Source organism: Oratosquilla oratoria, chromosome 42 (assembly GCF_046742065.1).
Source record: "Oratosquilla oratoria isolate Oo_2021 chromosome 42, ASM4674206v1, whole genome shotgun sequence".
NCBI classification, from domain to species: Eukaryota; Metazoa; Arthropoda; class Malacostraca; order Stomatopoda; family Squillidae; genus Oratosquilla; species Oratosquilla oratoria.
Window position 1 is genome coordinate 36060045 of NC_134818.1, and position 24871 is coordinate 36084915.

General features: G+C 40.9%; 3 protein-coding genes across 9 annotated transcripts in view; 1 reads left to right on the forward strand and 2 right to left on the reverse strand.

Moving 5' to 3' along the window:
• Nucleotides 1-24871, forward strand: part of LOC143021745 (SID1 transmembrane family member 1-like) — a 407746-nt gene that overhangs the window by 367441 nt on the left and 15434 nt on the right. The gene's annotated exons all lie outside the window — the stretch shown is intronic.
• On the reverse strand, nucleotides 4952-5611 carry LOC143021750 (uncharacterized). The gene has a single exon (XM_076179454.1). It carries the CDS (start codon nucleotides 5609-5611, stop codon nucleotides 4952-4954), a length of 660 nt encoding a protein of 219 aa, XP_076035569.1.
• Nucleotides 7011-8291, reverse strand: LOC143021366 (uncharacterized). Its single transcript, XM_076178801.1, has one exon. The coding sequence runs from the start codon at nucleotides 8061-8063 to the stop codon at nucleotides 7011-7013; it is 1053 nt and encodes a 350-aa protein (XP_076034916.1). The 5' UTR covers nucleotides 8064-8291.

Genomic DNA, 24871 nt, shown 5'->3' on the forward strand with positions numbered 1-24871 from the left:
AGTATTTTGTTTTCTTCCAGATATTTAGTCCATTTATTTTTGACAACTTTTTCACATAGCTATTAGGCTTGTAAGGGAGACTGGTCTACATTTTGTTGGATCTTCCTTATCTCCTTTATATATTGACATAATATTGGCATTTTTGCATTCTTGCAGTACCCTTCCTTCTTTGAGAAATCTATTATCTTGTATATTTTGTCGGTTGGTTCACCTATACATTCTTTTAGTATCTAGTTTTCAATTTTGTCTGGTCCATGTGATTTTCTGACATTGTTTATTATATGGTCCTTTATTTCTTTCTGTCACAATTATTTCTTTCATTGGGGGTTATTTTTCTCCCTTTCCTTCGTCCCAATTTTGTTTATTTTCATTTCTGAATACAGATTTAAATTGTTTGTTCATAATTTCAGCCATATCTATATCTATAGATTCCATATTCCCTTGATATAGTTTCACTATCTCCAGTTTCTTTTTCAATTTACCATTTACATATCTGTAAATTAGTTTAGATTGATCCTTACATTTGTCTATTAGGTCTGTTTCATAGTTTCTGTTTTTCTTCTCTGCATATTTTTACATATTCATTTCTTAGTTTGATATATATCTGGAACATAACTTTTTTTTTTTTTTTTTTTTTTTTTTTTCTCTCTTAAAGGTTTGTCTCTTCAATCTTTTGTTTCACTACATTTTTGTTGTACCAGCACTTAATGTACACCCTTTCCTGTTTTTGTTTTGGTAAGTATTTATCTACTCCATTATAGATTTCTTTTTATATCGCCCATTTCTCTTCCATTTGTGCTTCTTCATTAAAGTTTTCCCAACTCTCTTTTTTAAATAATTTTCTTATTTTCCTGTACAGTGTCATTTCTAGTCATAGTGGTTGGATAATCCTGAATTCTCAAATTGGTTACAAAAATATTTGAATGGTTATTCCACAAGTGCTCATTGTAGTGTCTGTGCAAAACCAGTTTTTGATCATACATATACCAGCGGCTTTTTCCTCCATACAAGTGAGGTAGCCAAAAACAAAAGCATAAAACCCATTCCCACCAATTCCAACCCCACATACTCCACTCCCATTCACCCCTCTCCCTCCCTCTTATCTTGGCTCTTCCTGGAAGATAGGTCATCCCTGCATCTTGCCCACTGCTCTGGGTCAGAAGCAATGTACCAAGACACAGTACACCCACAGCAAGGCTGCTTCATTTAATTGGCAACTCACCCCTCCATCCCCTCATGCAGAAAAAGAGAAGATGGGGGAGAAATCCCTTCTGGCTGTGTCAAAATATCATTCCAATGTACTCCCTCACCCCCTCCATCCCCCACCCACTCCCTTCCATGCATCACAGCATCATCCATACACAATCAATCTCCACTCACCCTATCTTCTGTCTTCTCCCTTCCTCAGCAGACATTCCCCTCTTTCTCAATATGATGGTATGGTTTAACATCACACACTCCCCCCCCTAACGGGAGGCTAGGACGGTGCCCCTCACAGAGGGCTTTGTGGCGTGGAATTTAATGAACCATGCCCTTGGTTCAACTTCGCTGGTGGCAGGATTTGAACCGCCCTCACCTCGACCTTCGCCGCAAGTAACGGCGCCCTAACCCGCTCAATACCCCCTTTATATCCATCCATCTCATTCTTGGTCACCCTCTCATGTTCACTCCTTCCACCTCTGCCTTCCACACATCTTTTACTAATCTTTCTTCACTCATTCTTTCCATGTGTCCAAACCATCCCAATACTCTTTCATCAACCCTGACTCAAAACTCCCTTTCCACCCCCCCTCTCCTCCTCACCTTGTTTCTCTCTCTATCCAGCCTGGTAACCCCTACCATGTTTCTCAGGTATTTCATCTCAAACACATTTAAACTCTTCCTTTGTTCTTTTATATTCCATGTTTCTGTCCCATACAGTGCTGTCAGCACAATCACTTCTTCATTGTACCAATATACAAACAAGGACAAAGAAAACCCAACCAACTATAGACCGGTCTCCCTTACAAGTATTATAGCAAAAATATGTGAAAAAGATATGAAAAATAAATGGATTAAACACTTGGAGGACAACAAAATGCTAAATCCAAAACAATTTGGATTTAGAAGTGGAAGATCATATACCACAAACTTAATATGCTTTTACTCAAGATTAATAGAAATAATTCAAGAGAGGGACAGATGGGCAGATTGTGCCTTCTTAGATTTACAAAAGGCATTTGACAAAGTACCACACAAACAGCTGCGAAGAAAAATTTAAATGATAGATGGAATACAAGGAAAGTTATTGGAATGGATGAAAGGTTTCTTGAATGGGAGAAAAATTATAGTGGTACTCAAGAGACAAGAACTCAAATTGGGAAGAAATGATAAGTGGAGTCCCACAAGGCTCTGTATTGGGTCTGATAATGTTTGCCATTTATATAAATGACATGGATGAAAGTGTGGAATGTTATATGAACTTCTTTGCATATGCGAAACTACTAAAGAGAGTAAGTTACAGAAGAAGATTGCAAATAATTTCAAGAAGGCCTGGACAAAATCTGGAAATGGAGTTGGGAGAGTGAAGTGAATTTTAACATCAATAAATGTAGTATAATGGAATTTGGAAAAAGCAAAAACAGAATATTGGGATAATACAAAATTACTAAAGTACATGAGACTTACCGTAGGTTAGTTGAGATGTGCTTCTGGTTTTATGAAGCAAATCAATTCTGCTGAAGGGTAAGCATTCATATAAGAGATTTGCTCCGCCCAGCCGGTCTGACAGTCTTGAATAATATGAGTACCCACATGATAACCTGGAACTTGATTATTTTGTAATGAAGAGATTCCCAGTTGGTTATGTGTAAGGGGAGGAGAGGAGGGCATATGAATGCTTACCCTTCAGCAGAATTGATTTGCCTCATAAAACCAGAAGCACATCTCAACTAACCTACGGTAAGTCTCATGTACTTCAGTAATTTTATATCAGCAAATCACAATTCTGCTGAGGGTTCGCAAACATATGAGGTTTTGAAGACATGTGGGTGTCGTGCCTCAGAAGTTCTTAGGCAAGTGAAGTTGGGGCCATTCCATAATTCTTCCATTTGAAATTTAGTGTGCCCAAGCTAATCCAGTACTGCATCTTGGAATGGGTCTCCCTCCTGTTCAATTTCCTTGTTGTAGTGTTTGGCAAAGGTCGATTCTCTTGACCATCCAGCTTTGGACATGATGTGGTGTATAGGTATGGACATGGATCTAGCTTGAGAGGCAGCAGCCGAGCGGACACTGCTCGTTGTGTATTTGGTAGAGTCAATTCCAGAGATAGTAAGTACAGGTACTCCTCGTTTAACGACGACAATTGGGACCAGCGCGCCGTCGTTAACCGAATTGGTCGATAAGCGAAAGTGTATACATATACGTACATGTACTGTAAGTACAATGACCAGCAATACATGTATCTTTATTTTCGTGTATTTTCCCTCTTTTATACAGTACATTAAAGCTTTACTGTTTATTTACGGTGGTTAGGTTCCTAAAATTACCGTATATGACCAAATCCGCGTATGCTGACATTCCATATTGAATACCGGGGTATTTTTTTAGTTTCGACCATGGGCGCAATATAGCAATAGAAAATTAATTATTAATTTTGTAAATTAAAATGCATCAACGTAATATGCAATTTTGTTGGTGGAAATGAAAGTAAAAAATACCTTGCTACAAGAAAATATTCTAATGAACGAAGTCAGTAGCATAGGCTCGGGACGCCATCTTGTCGTCTGCCAACGTCTCTCACGACGACGACAACGAGGATGACCCGGATGACATTTAATTTGCAGGTAATGATTTATTAAACACAGGTTAGCTTAGTTTAGTTTAGGTTAGACGAATTAATTTATCATCCTTTCATTTCTTCGACATCGGCATCTATCATAACAAACATGGTGTACCATTTGTCTGAGATGACTTCGTTACTTACGAAATCTGTTTTAGCATTTTGTTTTTCATTTCCGCTCACAAAATTGCATATTACGTTGATGCATTATAATTTACAAAATTAATAATTAATTTTCTATTGCTATATTGTGCCCATGGTCGAAATTAAAAATTTACCACTACCGGTATACACTGTACCCCAGGTAGTTTTTGCAGCTTGCAGGATGGTAATGTAGACCTAAGCTTCAGAACACTTTACCTCACAGCTAATATCCACCATACTAGTTCATTTATAACATCATACAAATTTGCCTCAGCCAACTTAATTATCGTACACGACGTCGTAACTTCAGGAGATTTACGTTAAACGACGTCATCAAGCCCGTCGTTACTCCGAGTTATCGTTAACCGAGTAGGTCGTTAAACGAGGAGTACCTGTACATGCTTGATCCATCTTGGAATTGTGTCTCTTGATACTGGTTTGTGCGGTTTGATGAAGCTTATGAGGAGTCTTCCATCCTTCTTCCCCGTCTCGTCTCGGAGGTGTTCCGTTTTTTCCAGATATGTGCGCAAAGTCCTGCACACACAAACTTTCGTCCTTAGTGTAGGGAAAGAACTTCACAGACTGAATGTTAAATCCAGGGCGACATTGTTTAATGTTGTCCCCTAACCAGACTGAAATAGCTTCTTCCTTTATGATATTCTTGAGCACTAGTAAGTGTAGGGTCTGAACTCTGGCAGCTTGTGTAAGTGCCATCAGCATTACTAGTTTGAGTGTAAGTTCTTTCAGTGGGAGAGACTGTAAGGGTTCCAACTGTTTCAGTTTTGTTAATACAGGTTTGACATCCCAGGTGTCCTTATATCTAGGCATTGAAGGCCTCAGGTTGAAAACTCCCCTCATTAACCTGATGTCTAGGGGATGGTTGCCTGCCCTGCATCCGTCCACAACCATCCCCAGTGAGGATAGGGGCCCCCTCGCCGTGTAACCCTCACCTCTGGAAAGTTTCTGTTAAGAAGTTTATGACGTCAGTTACAATGGGAGTAGTGGGATTGATGTCCCGTCTATGACAAAATTGTGCCCACCTGTTGATATGTGATCTGTATTATTTGCTAGTTCCAGGTTTCCATGATGCCAAGATAAGGTCCGTACCTTTTTCAGATATGCCTCGTTCTCGCAGGCTTTCCCGGAAAGTAGACAGGCCATCAATCTGGTATGGGACATGATGGGATGTTCTTCCATCGACAGGGGCCACACCAGCACTTTCTTTCTCCTCATTATGATTCTTGGATCTTCTACGAGCAGCCTGAGTAGTGCTCCCATCCAGGGCTGTGATGTCCAAAATGGAACTATCATCCAACCTCTAGCCCCTTCTGCTCTTAACTTCTGCAGGCATCTAGCGATCAGGGAGAAAGTGGGGAAAATGTAGATGAGACCTAATGTTGCCCAATTAAGGTTGAATTCATCACAATTTGATTCTGGGTCTGGCCTCCAGGAGCACAACTGAGGCACTTGTTTGTTCAACCTAGATGCAAATAGATCAATGTTGGGTGTGCCAAAAATGATGCTTAATTTCTTTAAAAAATTTCTCATCCAACTTCCATTCATGTCTGTCATTGAAGTTTCTGGATGCTGTATCAGCCAAAGTATTATCACTCCCTGAAATGAAGGAACATGTGATCCAGGCATCATTGTTTAGACACCAGTTCCAAATATCAGAGGAGACATTGTTACATGCTACCGACTTAGTGCCTTCAATTTCATTGATGTAATTAACTGCTGTAGTGTTGTCACAGAAAACTTTGATGTGCTTTCCTCTGACCTCATTTGCAAAATATTTTAATGTAAGGAGCACAGCTATGAGTTCCCGGGCATTAATATGAAGCTTCTTTTCCTCTGTCATCCATCTTCCATTGACTGACTGATGATTCATGCAGCCACCCCAACCTAAGTCTGAAGCATCTGAGTATAAGACAATTTCAGGAGTTGGGTCTCAACATGTTTGATCCACCAAGTCAGGTCAGTTTTCATTTCGTCAGTGATCAACATTTTATCCTCAAAGTTCCCATAACTCTTTCGCAATGCTGTAATCTTTGCCGATTCAAGGTGACGATAGTGTAACTTTCCAAGTTCCACAGCTGGGAAGGCAGCAACTAGAAGCCCGATCACCCTGGCTACTTCTCTGATTTTGTCACTAGTCTTAGCTATTAGTTGTTTACATCCAAGTAGAATTCTTTCTTTCCTACGTATTGGTAAGGTAACAATCATTTTGTCCGAGTCAATGACATTGCCAAGGTATTCGATACTTTTATTGGGTTCTAGCACAGATTTCGCAACGTTGATACAGAAGCCCATTTTCGTGAGTAACTCTGGTAGAATTAATGCAATCATAGCATCCAGAAAGAGAAGGACTGCACATGAGAGTGTCATCAATAAAGCTGGTGATGGTAAAGCCTTTTTCTCTTAAAGTAGCAAAGATAGGTTTCATGGATTTGGTAAAAAGTCTGGGTCCTTCTGAAATTCCATTTGGGAGACAGGTGAACTGATAAACTTTGCCATACCATTGAAAACAAAGGAATTTTTGCTGTTCTTCCGCTATTCTAATAGAGTAGTAGGCATGTTTAAGATCCACAGATGCCATATAGTCCCCTTCATTTATCAGTCTGATAGCTTGTTCAAAGTTCTCCATTTTTAAATGGATACAGGGAATGTGGTTGTTTAATTTTTCTAAATTGAGTACCATCCTATAATCTCCATCTTTTTTCTTCTTCAGAAATACAGGGGAAATGATCTGATCTGCCCTTCTCTTTGTTTCTTTTAAAACTTTAAGCTCCAATAATTTCGAAATTTCTTGTGATAGTATCATTTGTTCCGCCAGGCTAAAGTTATATTCCACATTCTCAAAACACAGGTAAGCGATATCATTGACATTAATATTCAGGTGACAATGTTTGACTATGTCAAGAATATATGTACCACTAGTGATTTTTTTGCCACTCATGCACAAATCTGTGTAGGGAACCTGCCACAAAGTTGGTACTTGCCTGTTTTATTGTCGGGGAGTGCTGCGTCCCCTGCCTTTGGAGTTTTTTTAATCCAAGGCCTGCCGAGCATAGTAAGGCCTCTGGTCTCCCTTATGTCCTAGCCTCCGCTGTCCATAGGGTTGAAATCTTGTGTGTCCTTTAAACTGGGTTCTTGTCTTCCCACTTCCAAACTTCCATGTGCCTGGCTTCCAGGATGGAAAGGGGGACTTGGCTGTAATTTTGCTTTTGAGTTTTTCCGCCTCTTCGGTTTGTCTTGTGGATTGTGAGAGGTCATCCCCAAACAGAAAGCTTGACATGGGCACTTTGTCAGAGCATATGTGTGAGTACTTTTGATTTATTTCCCGTTTGATGTTAAAACGGCGAACCAAGTTGTTACGGTAGTTGGCATGACCTAACAGTGCCAGAGCACCATTGATCATGCCCACCTCATGGGCCACCACAGCATTACCTTCATCCTGGGCCACTTTGTCAAGCACCGAAAGTGATTTGATGATGATGGAAGCTGCCTTAGTTATATCTTTATTGACTTCCTTCATGCGTAAGTCTGCTTTTTTAGCGTCCTGTTTTAGCGCCTCCAAAATTTGCATATTGCACTCAACTGGGGATAAAGCAGGGCAATTACCGGGCCTCTTGGTACTCTCATCCTCCGCAATTTCTTTATAGGTGTCCTCCCTCATGCCGTGGTCAAATATTTGATTGACTATGTCCGCCACATGTTTGGCAACATGTCCGGAGACTTCTTCAACTGGGCCGAAAGCCTTAGAGGACTGCATCAAAATACTGCCAATGGGGAAATCTTCATGCAACTCACCTTCTTCACTGCTGTTTCCGTCGGAGATAAAACCCGGAAAGTTACCTGGAGAGGGCGTAACAGGCCCTGCTTCCTTCCTAGTTGAACTAGTGCCCGGTCTGGCTTCGTTGTGGGTTTCCGGCCTCTGCGAAACATCTTGCCGCCTCTCCGCTTTTAGTTGATCCATATCACTCCTCAGTTCAGCGATGGCTTGCAGTACTGTGTGCCAAGGGGGCTGAGGAGTCGTCATGTACTTGGAAAGCAGTACGTGATGTGGAGCTGTCGGGGGGCGGGGGAAGGGGGTTGCCATATCTTCTAGACTTCGATGCGTAGCGCCAACGCAAGTATTTCTATCCCGATGGGAAGTACTGTTGCTTGACCTGCTTGATTTATGCTTGTATTTGCGAGAATGTTGGCTTGCTTCTCCTCCGTGAGAGGAGGCGCCCGACTTCCTGCTTGTATGGGTATGCGTTTCGTCGGAAGACGTGGCGGTTGTGATCGACGGAGTCGTATGCACGTTGTCGTATTTACCTGATAATTTAGTGAGTTTCATTAAAACTCAAAATGAGAGCGTCATAAACGGTTATTAGATGATAAAATGAGTGTCGTAAATGCTATTATTATATTGCATATTGAGCGTCGTAAACACTCGAATGCCAGGTCAAGCACTAGTAAGCAGGGATACGGTTGAAATCTACGTGCGACAGAGTAAACAATCTTGACGACTGTTCAGCACGGCAGCGCATAAGCAACTGTGGGACCGGCTGGGCGGAGCATATCTCTTAAATGATTGCGAACCCTCAGCAGAATTGTGATTTGCTGATATAAAATTGATACAAAGGAAGTTAAAAAAAATCAACTCAGAAAGTGACCTAGGAGTAACTATCACCAATGACATGACACCAAACATTACAAATTATTCAGAGAAACTTTCAATTTATTAAGATCAATGAAAGTGGATTTTGACTACATTGATGAAGAAATAGTAAAGAAAATATTAGTTACATTGATAATACTAAAATTGGAATGCACTGCGACACTATGGACACCTCGTATTAAAAAGAACATAAAGAAATTAGAAAGAATTCAAAGGGAAACGACAAAGATGGCACCAACACTCTCCAATTTGACATATGAACAAAGATTGGGTAAACTCGAACTACCTACCCTGGAACAAAGAAGAGAAAGAGGAGACTTGCTAACCATATACAGATTTATGAAAGGCTTGGAAGTCCTTGATAGAGATGACTTATTAAAGTGGGATAAAAGAAAAACCAGAGGACACGAAATGAAACTTGAAAAAGGAGTTACAAAAGAGATCTGAAAAAAGAATAGCTTACCATACAGAGTGTAGATATCTAGAACAAACTGAATGAAGAAACAGGGAGGGCAAAAACGATAAAAGAATTTAAGATCAAACTGGATACTGAAAAATACAAAAGCAGGTCACCACGAGCATAGCTCTCTTCTGGTAAAATACAACTAGATAAATAGAACCACCTCTTAGCATCCATTCCCAAATGTCTATTTCTCATTACACTATTTTAATCCCCAAGGCATTTACTTGCTTCCCTCCCTTTCCTGCCACATGTGCACCCAGGTATCTAAATGTATCCACTTCCAGTCTCTCTTCCTTAATAATCACTTTCAGTTTGCTGTCATGTTCTCCCCTTGTACATCTCATCACCTTTTACCCACACCTTTCCAAACTCTGTCACTAACTTCCTTAGTCCTTCCTCTGATCCTGCTACAAACACAGTGTCATCAGCAAACAACAACAGGTTTATCTTGCACTTTTCTTAATTTTCTTTAACCATTTGCAATCCCCGACCCATTACCCTTCATTTACCTCTCTTGTCACCCCATCCATGTATGAATTGAACAACCAAGGCAAAACACATCACTGATGAAGCCCCATCTTTCCTACAAACCACTTAATATCTCCATTTCTAATTCTAACTAATTCTAACACAAGCTCTACTACTTATGTAAAAACTCTTGACTGTTCTGAAAAGCTTTGTCCTATCCCATATGTCCGCAATGCCTCCTACAGTGCCTTCCTGTCTACACAGTCATAAATCTTTTCCAAATCCATAAAAACCCAAAAACCTCCTACATACATATACCAAGGCTTTTTCCCCCTTACAAGGGAGGTAGCCACAAAACAAAGGCATAAGAACCGTCCCCATCCATTCCATCCCCAATACACTCCACTCCCCCTCCACCCTCCCTCCTATCTTGGTGCCCCCTGGATGATGGGTCATCCCTGCATCTTGTCCACTGCCCTGGTTCAGAAGCAGTGTTGCAAGACACAGCACATCCACAGCAAGGCTGCTTCACTAAATCAGTGACCCCCCGTCTCCATCCCCCCATGCAGAAAAGGAGAAGACAGGGAGAAATCTCTTTGGGCTGCATCAAATTTTTCTCACACCCCCATCCCCCACCCATTCCACCTCATGCATCACAATATCATCCATATACAACCATTCTTCATTCACCCCTGTCTTTTGTCCTCTCCCGTCCTTCCTCAACAGACATTCCCCTCTTCCCCAAAGCCCCTTTTACCCCATCCATCCATCTCATCCTAGGTCGCCCCATGTTCACTCCCTTTACATCTGCCTTCCATACTTCTTTTACTAGTCATTCTTGACTCATTCTTTCCATGTGTCCAAACCATCCCAATACTCTTTCATCTATCCTCTCTCCCAACTCCCTTACCACCCCTGTTCTCCTCCTCACCTCCTCATTTCTCAATCTATCCAGCCTAGTGACCCCAATCATACTTCTCAGACACCTCACCTCCAGTCCTCAGGCACTCTACCCACTTTTAGATAGACATTAAACTTCATGAGCCATTCCACCATCACTGTACCTCACATTTTAGACAATCTGTATGAAACCCATCCAACTCAGATGCCATACCTGCTCTCATCATTTTAATAACTACTTTCTCTTCATCTTATTTCTTCTCCATTTTCCTCATTCATCACTGTCATTTTCTTAATGGCTTCCACTGCAACAACCTTTCCCACCCAGCCCTCCTTCAGATTTAGAAACTCCCAAAAATACTCAGCCATCTTCCTCTTCCTGCAGTCTTCCATTATCATCTCTCCATCTACACCTTTTACCTCTCCTCTTTGCCTCCTTTTCCTTATGCTCTACTTCTCTTTTCTTTGTACCTCTTATATGATTCATCCTATTTTGTAACCAATCTGTAAATGCTCGCCTCTCTTCTACAATCTCCTTTGCTTCATCATTGCACCACTCAGTAACTTTCCTTCTATTTCCTCCCATCCTTGTTCCACACACCAACTTTGCACACCTTGTGACTCCCTCCTTGAACCACCCCTATTTCTCATCCACTCTTAGTTCTACTCTGAACTTCACTCCTTCCCACTCCTCTGTCAGCTTCTTGTATATCTTTTCTTTTACATTTAAGCAGTTCACTTTAAGAACCTCACTACCTTCTGCCCTTTTCCTCTTTCTCCATCAATCCTCCACTCTCAACTTACCTTCCACCAAAAAATTGTATATTCCCCCCACTCTTTCCCCTATGGTAATTGTTGTTACGGGAATTGCATTGTTTACCTTGAGCTACGGCAATTTCCCGAAAGCTTGTTTAATTTCGAATCTGGAACCTTTCCTGTAACTTTTCTGTAACTACCTTCTGTCCTTTTCCTCTTTCTCCATCAATCCTCCACTCTCAACTTACCTTCCACCAAAAAATTGTATATTCCCCCCACTCTTTCCCCTGTGGTAATTGTTGTTACGGGAATTGCATTGTTTACCTTGAGCTACGGCAATTTCCCGAAAGCTTGTTTAATTTCGAATCTGGAACCTTTCCTGTAAATTTTCTGTAACTACCTTCTGTCCTTTTCCTCTTTCTCCATCAATCCTCCACTCTCAACTTACCTTCCACCAAAAAATTGTATATTCCCCCCACTCTTTCCCCTGTGGTAATTGTTGTTATGGGAATTGCATTGTTTACCTTGAGCTACGGCAATTTCCCGAAAGCTTGTTTAATTTCGAATCTGGAACCTTTCCTGTAACTTTGTACCACACTATCGTAATTTTAATTAATATATTATTAAACTCCCCTCCCTCTTATTTATTTATTAAGCCTATGTTGTAATTTTGATTAACAAATCGGGAACTTTGAGAACTTACTTAAAGTATTAGTTGTCCCGTGGTTTCAAAGCCGTTTTACGAGCTCGTAAGAATCACAGCCAAATGAGACTACGTTTAGTTACCTGAACGTGAGACAAGCTTCAGCTCGGGTACCAGACGCAACAAATAAACCTCAGCAAGTGAATTCTACAGTTCGATCGAAGCCTCAAGAATACACTTCTAGTTCCGACGAAAGTTAGAGAACTCAACCAGGTAAGTTCTCTAACGTTCTCGAATTTGAAGATACTTAATTACAATATTATAAGTCTTCTCTAACTTTTGGAATTCTCAGATTTAGTTTATTAACTCTGAATTTGAGAATTTAACCTGAAGTATTTAAATTTAACTTTAGTAGTCGATTTCGACATTAGATTATTACCCCTTTGTGTCGTCAGCTGCTATGTAAGCGCTTTATTAAGGTTACAATAGTGTGTGGTTACGAAGTCTGGTTTCCTGTTCTTTATACCGAGTTTGTTCGGTTTTATTAATTTCCTCATTTGAAGACCTTGTTAACTTTCGGGAAATTTTCTGCTGGCTTTGGTACCTTGTCTTTCTTGTGAACATTCGGAAATTTTCGAATAGTTCTCTATTCTTGGTGGCCTCTATTGTTATATTGTTGTGGTTTCTTTGATCTGTTGCCTTTATCCAATTTGAGCTCGTATTTAAATCAAATTAATGATTATTACTTAATTTCTATCTTCGTTGTGCTTAGTATATAAGACGGTTTTTGGCACGACTGTTTTACTCATGTATTTTGTGATGAATTGTTTGGGTTGGCATCGTTATGGCTAGCCACAATAAGACCTTGTCTGATTCGAAAGTTTTGCAAAAACTCCGAAGACAGAGAGCTCATAAAAAGGGGCTTATCTCTAAGGACCTTAAGGCTCTAAATGCACAGTCTGACTCTTTATCTATTTCTGTCCTTGACGACATGTTAATTCAGATTGAGCATTTCCTCTCAAAAATACAAGATTTTGACGAGGAAATTCACAACTTGCTCCCCGAAGAAGAAAAGGACGAGGATATGGAGAAATCCAGAGCTTACCGCCTGTCCGTTCTTCTTGAATTGTCTCCTTATAAGGAATGGAGAAAAGAGTTAAGGGGAGTTCTTGAATCTAAAATAGGTGAAAAACTAAACAAGTCCACTGATAATTCTGTAAAACTTCCTCTTCCTCCTATTGTTCTACATTTCGAGAACAATTCCAGCAATCCTTTTGCTTATTTTAACTTTAAAAAAGGGTTTTCTGAATGCCTTAGCTGGTATCCCCAATCTGACTGATAGTCAAAAGTTTATTTATTTGAAGGGATACCTCAGAGGGGAGGCTTTCCATTTAGTAGAGAATTTACCAGTGGATGATTCAAATTTTGACTCTGCTTTCCTTCTTCTTGATGAGTTGTATTTCAACAAGGAAGAAATTCTTAATAAGGTGTTGATTTCCATTATTAATGCACCGGAGGTCTCACTCTTGAGAGACCTTGAAAGTTACATTAGGTCTGTAGATTCCAAGCTACAAGACCTTAAGGGAATTGTGGTAGATTTCACTAGGCCAGGAAGCGAGGGCCTCCACTTGATAAGTGAATTAATCTTAAGTAAATTGCCTAAATTTTTTCTAATTGAATTGTCTCGGGTGATTAATTCTAATTATCCCAATTTTAATCAACTCAAGGAAGTTTACCAGTCAGTTTTGGTTAGACTTAAAATGGGATCAGATGATCTTGGTGTCAAACCTAAACGAAACCTTACTACCAGCTCCCTTGCTTTCAAGGAAATTTCCTTGAAAAAACCAGTTGATTCCAGTAAGGGAGTTGATGGCTCCTTTAAGGTCAATTCTAATCCCATTAAGAAGTCTATTAGTAGATGTAAATTTTGCCCCACTTCTGACCATGCTAGTTCGATGTGTACTTCATATAAATCCCTTGAGCACAGGAAAGCTAGAGCAGCTCAGTTAGGACTGTGCAATAAATACCTAAATCATGGACATGGTTCTTTGGAATGCCCTGGGTTAAAGGCTGCTCTGCCTTACAAATGTTTTGTTTGCAACAAACCCGATCACCATGGAGCCATGTGTCCTATGGCTTATAAGACACCACTTTCTGAAGGGAAAGTGTTTAATTTTCATAATTCAACAGATTCCATTGTTCCTTTAGTCTCCCTCCCTATTAGCAGAGGAAAGAGAACTGCCCAATGTCTCTTTTTGTTGGACACTGGAGCCCAGTTTTCTATCATTAATAAAGAATTTGTAGAGGACAAAATTGGACCTTGTTTAAGTCCTCCTATGGACAAGTTAGTTTCTTCCTTTGGTTTTCCTCTAATGAATAAAAGAGGTTTTAACTACACTGCTAACTTAAAACTCCCTTCAGGGATGAATTTGTTTAGTTTGTTCTTTGCCATTGAAGGATTCAACTTGTCCTTACAAATTCCTTCCTTATCTTCTGTACTACTTAGTATGAATAATCACAAATTTTTTGTCTCGCCAAGTTTTCCAAAAGTGAAGGGAGACCAACTGAACGTTTTAGGGATCATTGGAAATTATATTCTTCAAAACTTCTCAAACTTTTCAATTGAAAGTACCCCCTTGTATGGTAGCCAGTCATACAAGGTTATCAAACTTGATGATGGTTACATTCCATACGGGACTGGGGCTCAATATATCCTTAGTGAGAAGCCTTTCTACTTAAAGAGAATGATAAGGGGGATTCCTGAAATGCCCTCTAATGAAATCCAAGATGTTGATAGTTTCAAATGCAAGGAGAGGCCTTTGAGGATAAAACCAGACTTTGACCTTGGAGTGGATTCTTATAATTGCTTAGAGGAATATCATGGAGATTCACTTGTTTTCTATAATTCTTCTTTCAAGACCAATGGAGTCTCTCTAAAGAAAACTGAGAAAGGCACTTCCCTTACTCAGTCTCATAAGACTGTTAAATATTTTCCTCCCAAAAGGTTAGGCAAAGAAAAGTTTCTTGTCAACTTCTGTTTAGAACCTGTAAGTTCTCAATTTGATCCTTTGCAGGAAGTCTTTATTAATTCTAATGTTGAGTATGGTCTTGACAATTTCTATTCTTTAGAGTCCATTGGTATTAAAGAGGAACAGACCCTGGATATTAATAATTTACACATTGATGAATTTAAACAGTCCATTTCCTTCAAGAATGGGCATTACTATGTGAAGATCCCATGGAAAAAGGATTTGGTGGACCTTGTTTCCTCTAACCTTAAGATATCTCTAGCTGTTGCTCAAAGGGTTTATGACAAACTTGAGCAAAAGGGGCTTAGAGAGGAATATGAAGCTGTGTTTGACCAGCAAGAGGCCTTGGGTATTATTGAGCCAGTAACTAAAAGAGTCCCTGGACAAATCTTTATACCCCATAGACATGTGTTGAAGGATGATGATCTTGCCACTTCTAGAATAAGGCCAGTTTTCAATTGCTCTCTCAAAGTAGGAAAAGCTCCTTCCTTAAATGAAGCTGCATTCCCGGGAGTTGACTTGATGAACAACCTCCTCTCTCTCTTGTTGTATTTCAGGACCAATAATCATGTCATTTTGGCTGATGTTATGAAAGCCTTCTTGCAGATCCGTTTGAAGGACAAGGCTGATTGTAACAGGTTCTGTTTCTTCAGGAGGATTAACGACCAGTATATACCCTTCAGGTATAATACTATAATTTTTTGCTTCATTTGCTCCCCTTTCATTCTAAATTTCATTATCCAACACCATCTTTCTTTGCAGCCTGACTCTCTAACTGCCTCCTTAATCAAAGATAAATTTTATGTAGACAATTTGGTCTACACTACCAATGAGCTTTGTTCCCTCCCTGCAATGGTCGAGAAGATTAATAAGATCATGCTCAATGGAGGTTTACCTCTCAGGGAGTGGACATGCAATTTGACTTCTGTTCTTTGTTCTTGATCAAGAAGATGTTTGCAATGAAGAGGAGGTTAAAGTGTTGGGTTATATTTATAATAAGGATCATGATACTTTGAGAATCAAGGATGTTTCCCTTGACAAGAATGCCTCGACCAAAAGACAAGTTTTGTCTTCCTTGTCTTCTGTATTTGATCTCTTAGGGTTTTTCTCTCCTGTGCTGTTGCATGGAAAAATCCTTATTAGAGAGATGTGCCAAAAGATGGTGGATTGGGATTGGAAATTAGATAGAGTTACTTGTTAGATGGAACAAGTTATGTGAAAATTTTAGGGAGGTTAATAACCTATCCTTTAAAAGGAAAACCTTTTGTACAGAATTTCCCATTAAATTGTTTGTATTTGCTGATGCTTCCAAGGAAGCCTATGTATGTGCCATATATGTAGGGCAAGAAGGAAGAGAATTAAAGGAGTCTAATACCTCTCTTCTATTTGCCAAGGTCAAGGTGGCTCCTATTAAACAGAGAACTTTACCGTCTTTGGAGCTTATGGCAACTTTTCTATCTTTGAAATGCCTCAACACTATTCTTGAGGAAGGACTGGTGTCTGCCCCACTGGTTGAATCAGTGGTTCTTTTTGTTGATAGTTAAGTTGCCCTTTCTTGGATCCTGACCAACAAGGCTCCTAAGAAAAACATTTGTCAATTATAGATTGAAGGAAATTTCCAATCTTTTGGAAATTTTCAAGGCCAAGTTCACACCCATTTCCTTTACTTATGTTCCTTCTGGGGTATTGGCTGCTTGTTATTGTGGCAAAGTAGCATGCAGTCGATACTTTAGGGTCTATATGGGGCGCCCCTACGGACCAGAGCCACACATCATTTTGTCTATGATAGAAGAAATTCTGTTCATAGAGAAATGATGACACTTTTATACTACGACTGTCCCTCCGTTATGCTGTCCCCCAACCCCTTGTTGCTGTCCTGTACCATTTCTCTGAGTATTCTCTTTCTGATTGGGGGAATTCCCTGTGGTGGGGGAAAAGAATACTGCCACCAAGTTTTCCCACTTGGATCGTAAGAGGCGAGAAGAAAGGGACGGGGAGAGGGACTAGGCATCCTTCTCCCTGTAGCCCCAAGGGGCAATTTCCTAAAACAAAAAGAAAAGGCATAAGGGGTGCTGGCGGGCCTCGGGCCAGCACCCTAAGGTTTGGGTCTTTTAATGTGCGTGGATGTGGTACAGATGAGAGTAAAAGGGAAGAGATAGGTAGTATGTTTGTGAGAAGAAAGTTGGATGTGTTGGCTTTGAGTGAAACTAAGTTGAAAGGGAAGGGTGAGTGTATGTTTGGGAGTGTAAGTGGGAGGTTATCAGGAGTGAAGAGAGGGTGAGGGAGGGAAGGGGTGGCTATTCTAGTAAGTGAGGAGATAGGTAAAGGGGTAGTGGAGTGGAAGGAGGTTTCCTCAAGGATAATGTGGATGAAGGTGAAACTGGGAAAGGAGATGTGGGTCTTTGTAAGTGCATATGGGCCGGGCAGTGAGAAGAGCATAGAAGAAAGGGAGGCCTTTTGGATAGATTTAAATGAGTGCATAGAGGGTTTAGGAAGAAATGTCAATGTAATAGTACTGGGAGACCTTAATGCTAGAGTGGGAAATGGTCCAATCGATGGAGTGGTTGGGAAGTGTGGAGTTCCAGGAAAGAATCGTAGTGGAGAGTTGATGGTGGAAATGTGTCTAGAAAGAGAGTTGATGATAGCAAATACAGTGTTTCGGAAGAAAGTCAAGCATAAGTACACATGGGAGAGGGTGGTGGAGGGAAGGGTGGTAGATAGAGCGCTAATGGATTATGTAGTGGTAAATAGGATTATGATAGGAAGAGTTAAGGATGTACATGTGCTAAGGGGAGAGGGTGGGGGAATATCAGATCATTTTTTGGTGGAAGGTAAGTTGAGAGTGGAGGATAGATGGAGAAGGAGGAAAGGGACAAAAGGTAGGGAGGTTCTTAGAGTGAACTCCTTGAATGAAAAGGAAAAGAGAAGGAGTACGAAAAGAAGCTGAAGGAGGAGTGGGAGGGAGTAAAGGATAGAGCAGAGATGGGTGTGGAGGAGGAATGGGGATGGTTCAAGGAGGGAGTCTTAAAGTGTGCAAGGATGGTGTGTGGAACAAGAAGGACAGGGGAAAATAGAAGAAAGGGTAGTGAATGGTGGGATGAGGAAACAAAGAAGGTTGTAGAAGAGAAGAAGCGAGCATTCACAGATTGGTTACAAAAGAGGACAGGGGAGTCATATGAGACGTACAAAGAAAAGAAAAGAGAAGTAAAGCAAAAGGTAAAGGAGGCAAAGAGGAGAGCAGATGTGAAATGGGGTAGGAGTATGACAGAAAATTTTGAAAGCAATAAAAAGATGTTTTGGAAAGAAATTAAGAGAGGAAGAGGAGGCGAATCTAGTAGGGAAGAAAAGGTAAAAGGTACAGATGGAGAGTTGATAATGGAAGAGATGGCAGTGAGGGGAAGATGGGCAGAATATTTTAGGGAGTTGCTGAATGTGAAGGAGGATAGGGAAGGAAAGATAGCTGCAGTGGGAAATACGAAGAATATGAGAGTGATGAGTGAGGAGAATGGAGGAGAAATAAGGAAGGATGAGGTGAAGGCAGTTGTAAAGATGATGAAAGCGGGTAAGGCACCTGGTCTGGATGGATGTCATGCAGAATGTCTGAAAAAGGGAGGTTCAGTGATGGTGGACTGGTTGGTGAGATTATTTAATGTTTGCTGGAGAAAGGGTAGAGTACCGGAGGACTGGAGTAGTGCCTGTATAGTTCCTCTTTACAAGGGAAAAGGGGACAAGTGTGAATGTAGTAATTTCAGAGGGATTAGCCTGTTGAGTGTAGTAGGGAAGGCTTATGGGAGAATCTTAATTGAGAGGATTAGGAGAGGAACAGAAGGAGTAATTGGTGAGGAACAGTGTGGATTTAGGACGGGTAGAGGTTGTGTAGATCAGATCTTTGTGGTAAGACAGATATGTGAGAAAGCTATAGGAAAGGGGAAGGATGTTTTTTGGGCTTTTATAGATCTGGAAAAGGCTTATGATAGGGTAGACAGAAAGGCACTGTGGGAGGTTATGCAGATTTATGGGATAGGAGGAAAGCTTCTGGGAGCTGTCAAGAGTTTTTATGCGAGTAGTAGAGCATGTGTTAGGATTGGAAATGGAGAGAGCGAGTGGTTTGAAGTAAAGGTGGGACTTCGTCAAGGATGCGTTATGTCGCCCTGGCTGTTCAACTTATACATGAATGGGGTGGTGCGAGAGGTGAATGCTAGGGTAGTGAGTCAGGGATTGGAGATGGTTAAAGAAAATGGAGAAAAGTGGGAGGTGAGCCAGCTGTTGTTTGCGGACGACACTGCGCTTGTGGCAGGGTCAGAGGAGGGATTGAGGAAGCTGGTGGCAGAGTTTGGGAGAGTATGTGATAGAAGAAAGCTAAAGATAAATGTGGGTAAAAGTAAGGTGATGAGATGTACAAGGGGTGAAAGTGGCAGTAGACTGGAAGTGAACATTAAGGGAGAGCGACTGGAGGAAGTGGATAGTTTTAGATACTTGGGTGCAAGTGTAGCAGGAAAAGGTGGAGTGAAGGTGGAGGTAGAATGTAGATTGAGAGAAGCGAGTAAATGCCTTGGTGGTTTAAAGAGTGTAATGAGGAATAGACATTTGGGAATGGATGCGAAGAGGAGACTGTATGAAGGAGTGATTGTGCCAACAGCACTGTATGGGGCAGAAACGTGGAACATAAGAGAAGAAGAGAGAAGGAGTTTGAATGTGTTTGAGATGAGGTGTCTGAGAAGTATGGTGGGGGTTACTAGGCTAGATAGAGTGAGAAATGAGGAGGTGAGGAGGAGAACAGGGGTGAAAAAGGATTTGGGAGAGAGGGTTGATGAAAGAGTATTAGGATGGTTTGGACACATGGAAAGAATGAGTGAAGAAAGACTAGTAAAAGAGGTATGGAAGGCAGATGTGGAGGGAGTGAAGATGAGGGGACGTCCTAGGATGAGGTGGATGGATGGGGTGAAGGGGGCTTTGGGGAAGAGGGGAATGTCTGTTGAGGAAGGAAGGGAGAGGACGGAAGACAGAGGTGAGTGGAGAATGGTTGTATATGGATGATGATGTGACTGCATGAGGAGGAATGGGTGGGGGGTGGGGTAGTATGTGTGAGTAAATTTTGACGCAGCCCGAAGGGATTTCTCCCCGTCCTCTCCTTATATGCAAAGGGGGACGGAGAGGGGGGGTCGCCGATTAAATGAAGCGGCCTTGCTGTGGATGTACTGTCTTGCGACACTGCTTCTGACCCAGGGCGGTGGGCAGGGTGCAGGGATGACCTGTCATCCAGGAGGTGCTCAGATGAGAGGAAGGGTGGGAGGGGTGTGGAGTGTATTTAGGGATGAAATGGGTGGGAGTGTTTTTATGCCTTTCCCTTTTTGGCTACCTCCCTTGGAAGGGGGAAAAAGCCTTGGTATATGTATGTATGTATGTATGTTCCTTCTGAACATAATATGGCTGATTTCGTAACTAAACCTTGTAGTGCTAAGGTGTTCAAGGAAAAATTTAATTGGAGGGTTTATGGACCTGAATGGTTGTTGTTGCCTCCACATACTTGGCCAAAGGGTCATTTGGGATGTATTCCCTCCTGTTTCAAAGGAGACATTGTCAATGCTGCTGTTGTACAAGTTGACACTCCTCTAATAGATGTCTCTAAGTTTTCTTCCTATAGTAAACTTTTTCATCACACTTCTTTGATTTTTAAGGCTGTCTCTGTTCAAGAAGTCTAATGCTGACCCTGTTAAGGCAGCATCTAATTATTTGATGAGTGTTATGCAAAGGGATTCCTTTCCTGCTGAATTGGCTTATTTGCAGAATTCCAACACTAATGACATACCTCCTTTGATAAGTCAAATGAACTTGTTCTTGGACAAGAATGGTTTGATTAGGTCCAAGGGCAGAATTGACAAGAGCATTAACCTCAAATATGAGGTTGTCAATCCCCTTCTCTTGTCCAAATCTCATCATTGAACTAAGATCCTAATTTTCTTTGCTCATTGTCAAGTTATGCACATGGGACTACAAGCCACACTTAATTTCCTTCGTATACACGGATTCTGGATACTTAAGGTCAGACAAGCTGTTTTAAGCATTTTGAAGGATTGTATAGTTTGTAGGAAATATAATTCCCATGCATTTAATTATCCTTCTCCTTCCTCTTTACCTGCCTCTAGGGTGAATCTAAGTGTGCCCTTTGCCCATACTGGTGTAGACTACACAGGGCATTTATGGGTTGGAGACAGGAATGGAGAGAAGGTTAAGGCATGCATTCTTATTTTCACATGTTTCAATACTAGAGCAGTTCATTTAGAAGTTGTGGATACTATGTTCCTGAGTTCATTTTGGCTTTTGTTAGGTTTGCTAACAGGTATGGAATACCCTCTGCTGTTTATTCTGACAACGCTAAATCTTTTGTACAAGCGGGAAATGTTATTGAACAACTTTTGTCTTCTTCTGAATTTGAAGAGAAATTTAAATCTTCCCCTGTTCAGCATAGAACCATTCCTGTCTATGCTGCTTGGTATGGTGCCACTTGGGAAAGGTTAATGCAGACAGTGAAACAATGTTTGTATAAGGTATTGGTTAGGTCTGTTCCTTCCCTGGCAGAGATTACCACTCTTTTGTTCGATGTTCAAAATTTTTGAACAATAGACCACTAACTTATCGTTTTTGTGAAAATGAGGTAGATGTTATTACCCCAAGTCATTTCCTTATTGGAAGGACCATTCCTTCCTTGATGTTTGGAAACTTGGAACAAGTCCCTGAATGGGAATCAGGAGAAGACTACCCTTCTCTTCTCAACTTGGTTATTTATTTATTTATTATAGGTTTATTCAACAATATTAAATACAATTAGACATACATATATACATTTTTTTTTTTATAAAATTGGACTGTAGGGATTATTTTTATAAAGAGTTCAAGAAATGATGGTTGATAGAGTACTTGGTCAGCTTAAGGGAAAGGGATAGAGCTGCATATCACAGTTCTAGAAGCTGGGAGAGGGGTGATATTGCCTTTTTGAAACTCCCCTTCAAGACCAGACCCTTCTGGCCCTTAGTTCGTATTGTGGAAATTTTTCCTGACCAAGACAAGGTGATACATACAGTCTCTGTCATTAAGCCTGATGGAAACTCTATTAAAGTCAACATTAAACTTTTAATCCCTCTAGAGCTCCATGCTGAGTTGAGTTCCAGTCTTGAGGATGAATCCCCTGGGGATCCTAATGTTCAGGCTAGAGAGTCTGAACCCTTTGAAAAGGTCTCAGACTCAGAGGAGGTTAACTCTTTACAAGATGATTGTGTCTCTCTGGAACCTACCTCTGTGAGGCCAACTCGTAAGACTGCACTAGCCTCTAGAGACCTAGTAAGGTCCCTAGCAAACAAAAACTTGTTATAAATTTTGCTTGAAAGTGTTATATTTCTTAAACACTTTCTTTATGTTGTCGGGGAGGCTGTGGTAATTGTTGTTATGGGAATTGGATTGTTTACCTTGAGCTACGGCAATTTCCCAAAAGCTTGTTTGATTTCGAATCTGGAACCTTTCCTGTAACTTTGTACCACACTATTGTAATCTTAATTAATATATTATTAAACTCCCCTCCCTCTTATTTATTTATTAAGCCTATGTTGTAATTTTGATTAACAAATCGGGAACTTTGAGAACTTACTTAAAGTATTAGTTGTCCCGTGGTTTCGAAGCCGTTTTTCGAGCTCGTAAGAATCCCAGCCGAACGAGACTACGTTTAGTTAACTGAACGCGAGACAAGCTTCAATTCTGGTACCAGATGCAACAAATAAACCTCAGCAAGTGAATTCTACAGTTCGATCGAAGCGTCAAGAATACGCTTCTAGTTCCGACGAAAGTTAGAGAACTCAACCAGGTAAGTTCTCTGACATTCTCGAATTTGAAGACAATTACAACCCCCCTAAGAACATGTACATCCAAAACTCTGACTAATCTTCTGGTTACCACTGTGTAATCCATTAAAGCCCTGTCTACCACCCTTTCATCCACCCTCCCCCTTGTGTACTTATGCTTGACTTTCTTCCTAAACACTGTATTTGCTATCATTAACTCTCAATCGAAACATCTCCACCATCAAATCTCCACTACGATTTTTTCCAGGAAATCCACACTTTGCAACCCCTCTATTGGTTCATTTCCTACCCTAGCATTAAGATCTCCCAATACCACTACATTGACATTTCTTGCTAAACCCTCTATGTATTTATTTAAATATTTCTAAAAAGCCTCCCTATATTCTATACTCTTCTTAGTACTAAGCTCTTATGCATTGACAAAAACCCATATCTCCTTTACCAGTTTCACCTTCATCCACATTAACCTTGAAGACAACCTTCCACTCCATCACACCTTTACCTATCTCTTCACTTACTAGTATAGCCACCCCTTCTTTCTATTGTCCTCTCTTCACTCCTGACACTCGCCCAACTACACTCCCAAATACACTCCCTAACAAATAAAATATATAACACAGACATGCACAATAACCCCAAAAGATGGCTGGCCAATTATCTGGCAGGCAGGAATGCTCATGTGTCATATAATGGCCAATCATCGCTCATAAGAAACATTAAGAACGGAGTACCACAGGGCTCAGTTCTATCCCCCACATTATTTAATCTATACATGCATGACTTACCCACACCAGACACCTCAGAAATACAAATCTCTTCCTACGCAGACGACATAACAATCACATGCACACATCGTAACACAGACAAAGCTGCAGAAATAATCCAGCCTTACCTTGACACACTCAACACATGGTTCATCACAAACAGACTCAAAATAGCTCCAACCAAATCTACAGCAACACTTCTCACCAACTGGACAAAAGAACACAAATACATACCTCATCTCTACATCAACAACACTCTAATACCACTCACAAACACACCGAAAATTCTTGGTGTAACATACGATACATCCATGTCTTTCAAACAACACCTCACAAACATAAAAAACAAATGCACACCTAGACTTAACGCACTTAAGTCAATCACTGGAACAACATTTGGACAAAACAAAGAAACTAATATAACAATATACAAACAATGCATATGCTCAGTGATGAATTATGCGAGTCCTGCATGGGCTCCTAATCTCAGTGAGACACACCACAACACCCTTCAAATCATACAAAACAAAGCCCTAAAAACAATTACAGGCTGCACAAATACAACACCTACAGACCATTTACACCATGAAACAAAAGTCCTCAAAGTCAAGGACCACCTCGACATGAGAGGCACACAAACACTTGCTGCAGCCACCACAAACACATCACACCCGCTACACTACATAGCAGAACACCCACACACACCAAGAAACATTAAAACTACACCCAAAGACCTTTATTACGCACAGATACTCTCTTCTCTTCCTCCACAACCACCAAATACCAGCCTCTGGAAACATATTCATAATCATATCACTCACCGCTCCATTAACACACTGAAAGACAACACACTGCTGCATGCCAGACCCCCTGATATCCACCCTTCTGAATCCTCTCTCCCACGAAAGGACAGAGTCCACTTGGCCAGACTGCGATGCGGTCACCACCCAGCACTTCTAAGCTACCAGAAGAGGCTGGACGACCGTGTTGTGAACAGCTGCCCAGGATGTAACACTTCACCCCATACCATACAACACATAATGGAAGACTGCATTATACACAATCATGCACGCAAACAACACAACATGCACTCTATAAAGGATTTGTGGGAAAACCCAGTTTCGGCTGTGGCCTTCCTTGGGGAGACGGGACTGCTCGGACAGACAGTCTAGGGAACGACAACAACAACAACAACAACTACACTCCCAAACTCAAACTCACCCCTCCCTTTCACCTTATTTTCACTCAGTGCCAACATATCCATCTTTTTCCCACAAACATACTGCCTATCTCTTGCAATTTACTCATCTGTACCACATCTATACACATTAATAGACCCAAACCTTAAGGTTCTAGTTGGGAAAC

Bases quoted from the DNA above. Each gene is read 5' to 3' on its own strand.
- LOC143021750 (XM_076179454.1), bottom strand. From the start codon at position 5,611: ATGATGCCTGGATCACATGTTCCTTCATTTCAGGGAGTGATAATACTT.
- LOC143021366 (XM_076178801.1), bottom strand. From the start codon at position 8,063: ATGGCAACCCCCTTCCCCCGCCCCCCGACAGCTCCACATCACGTACTG.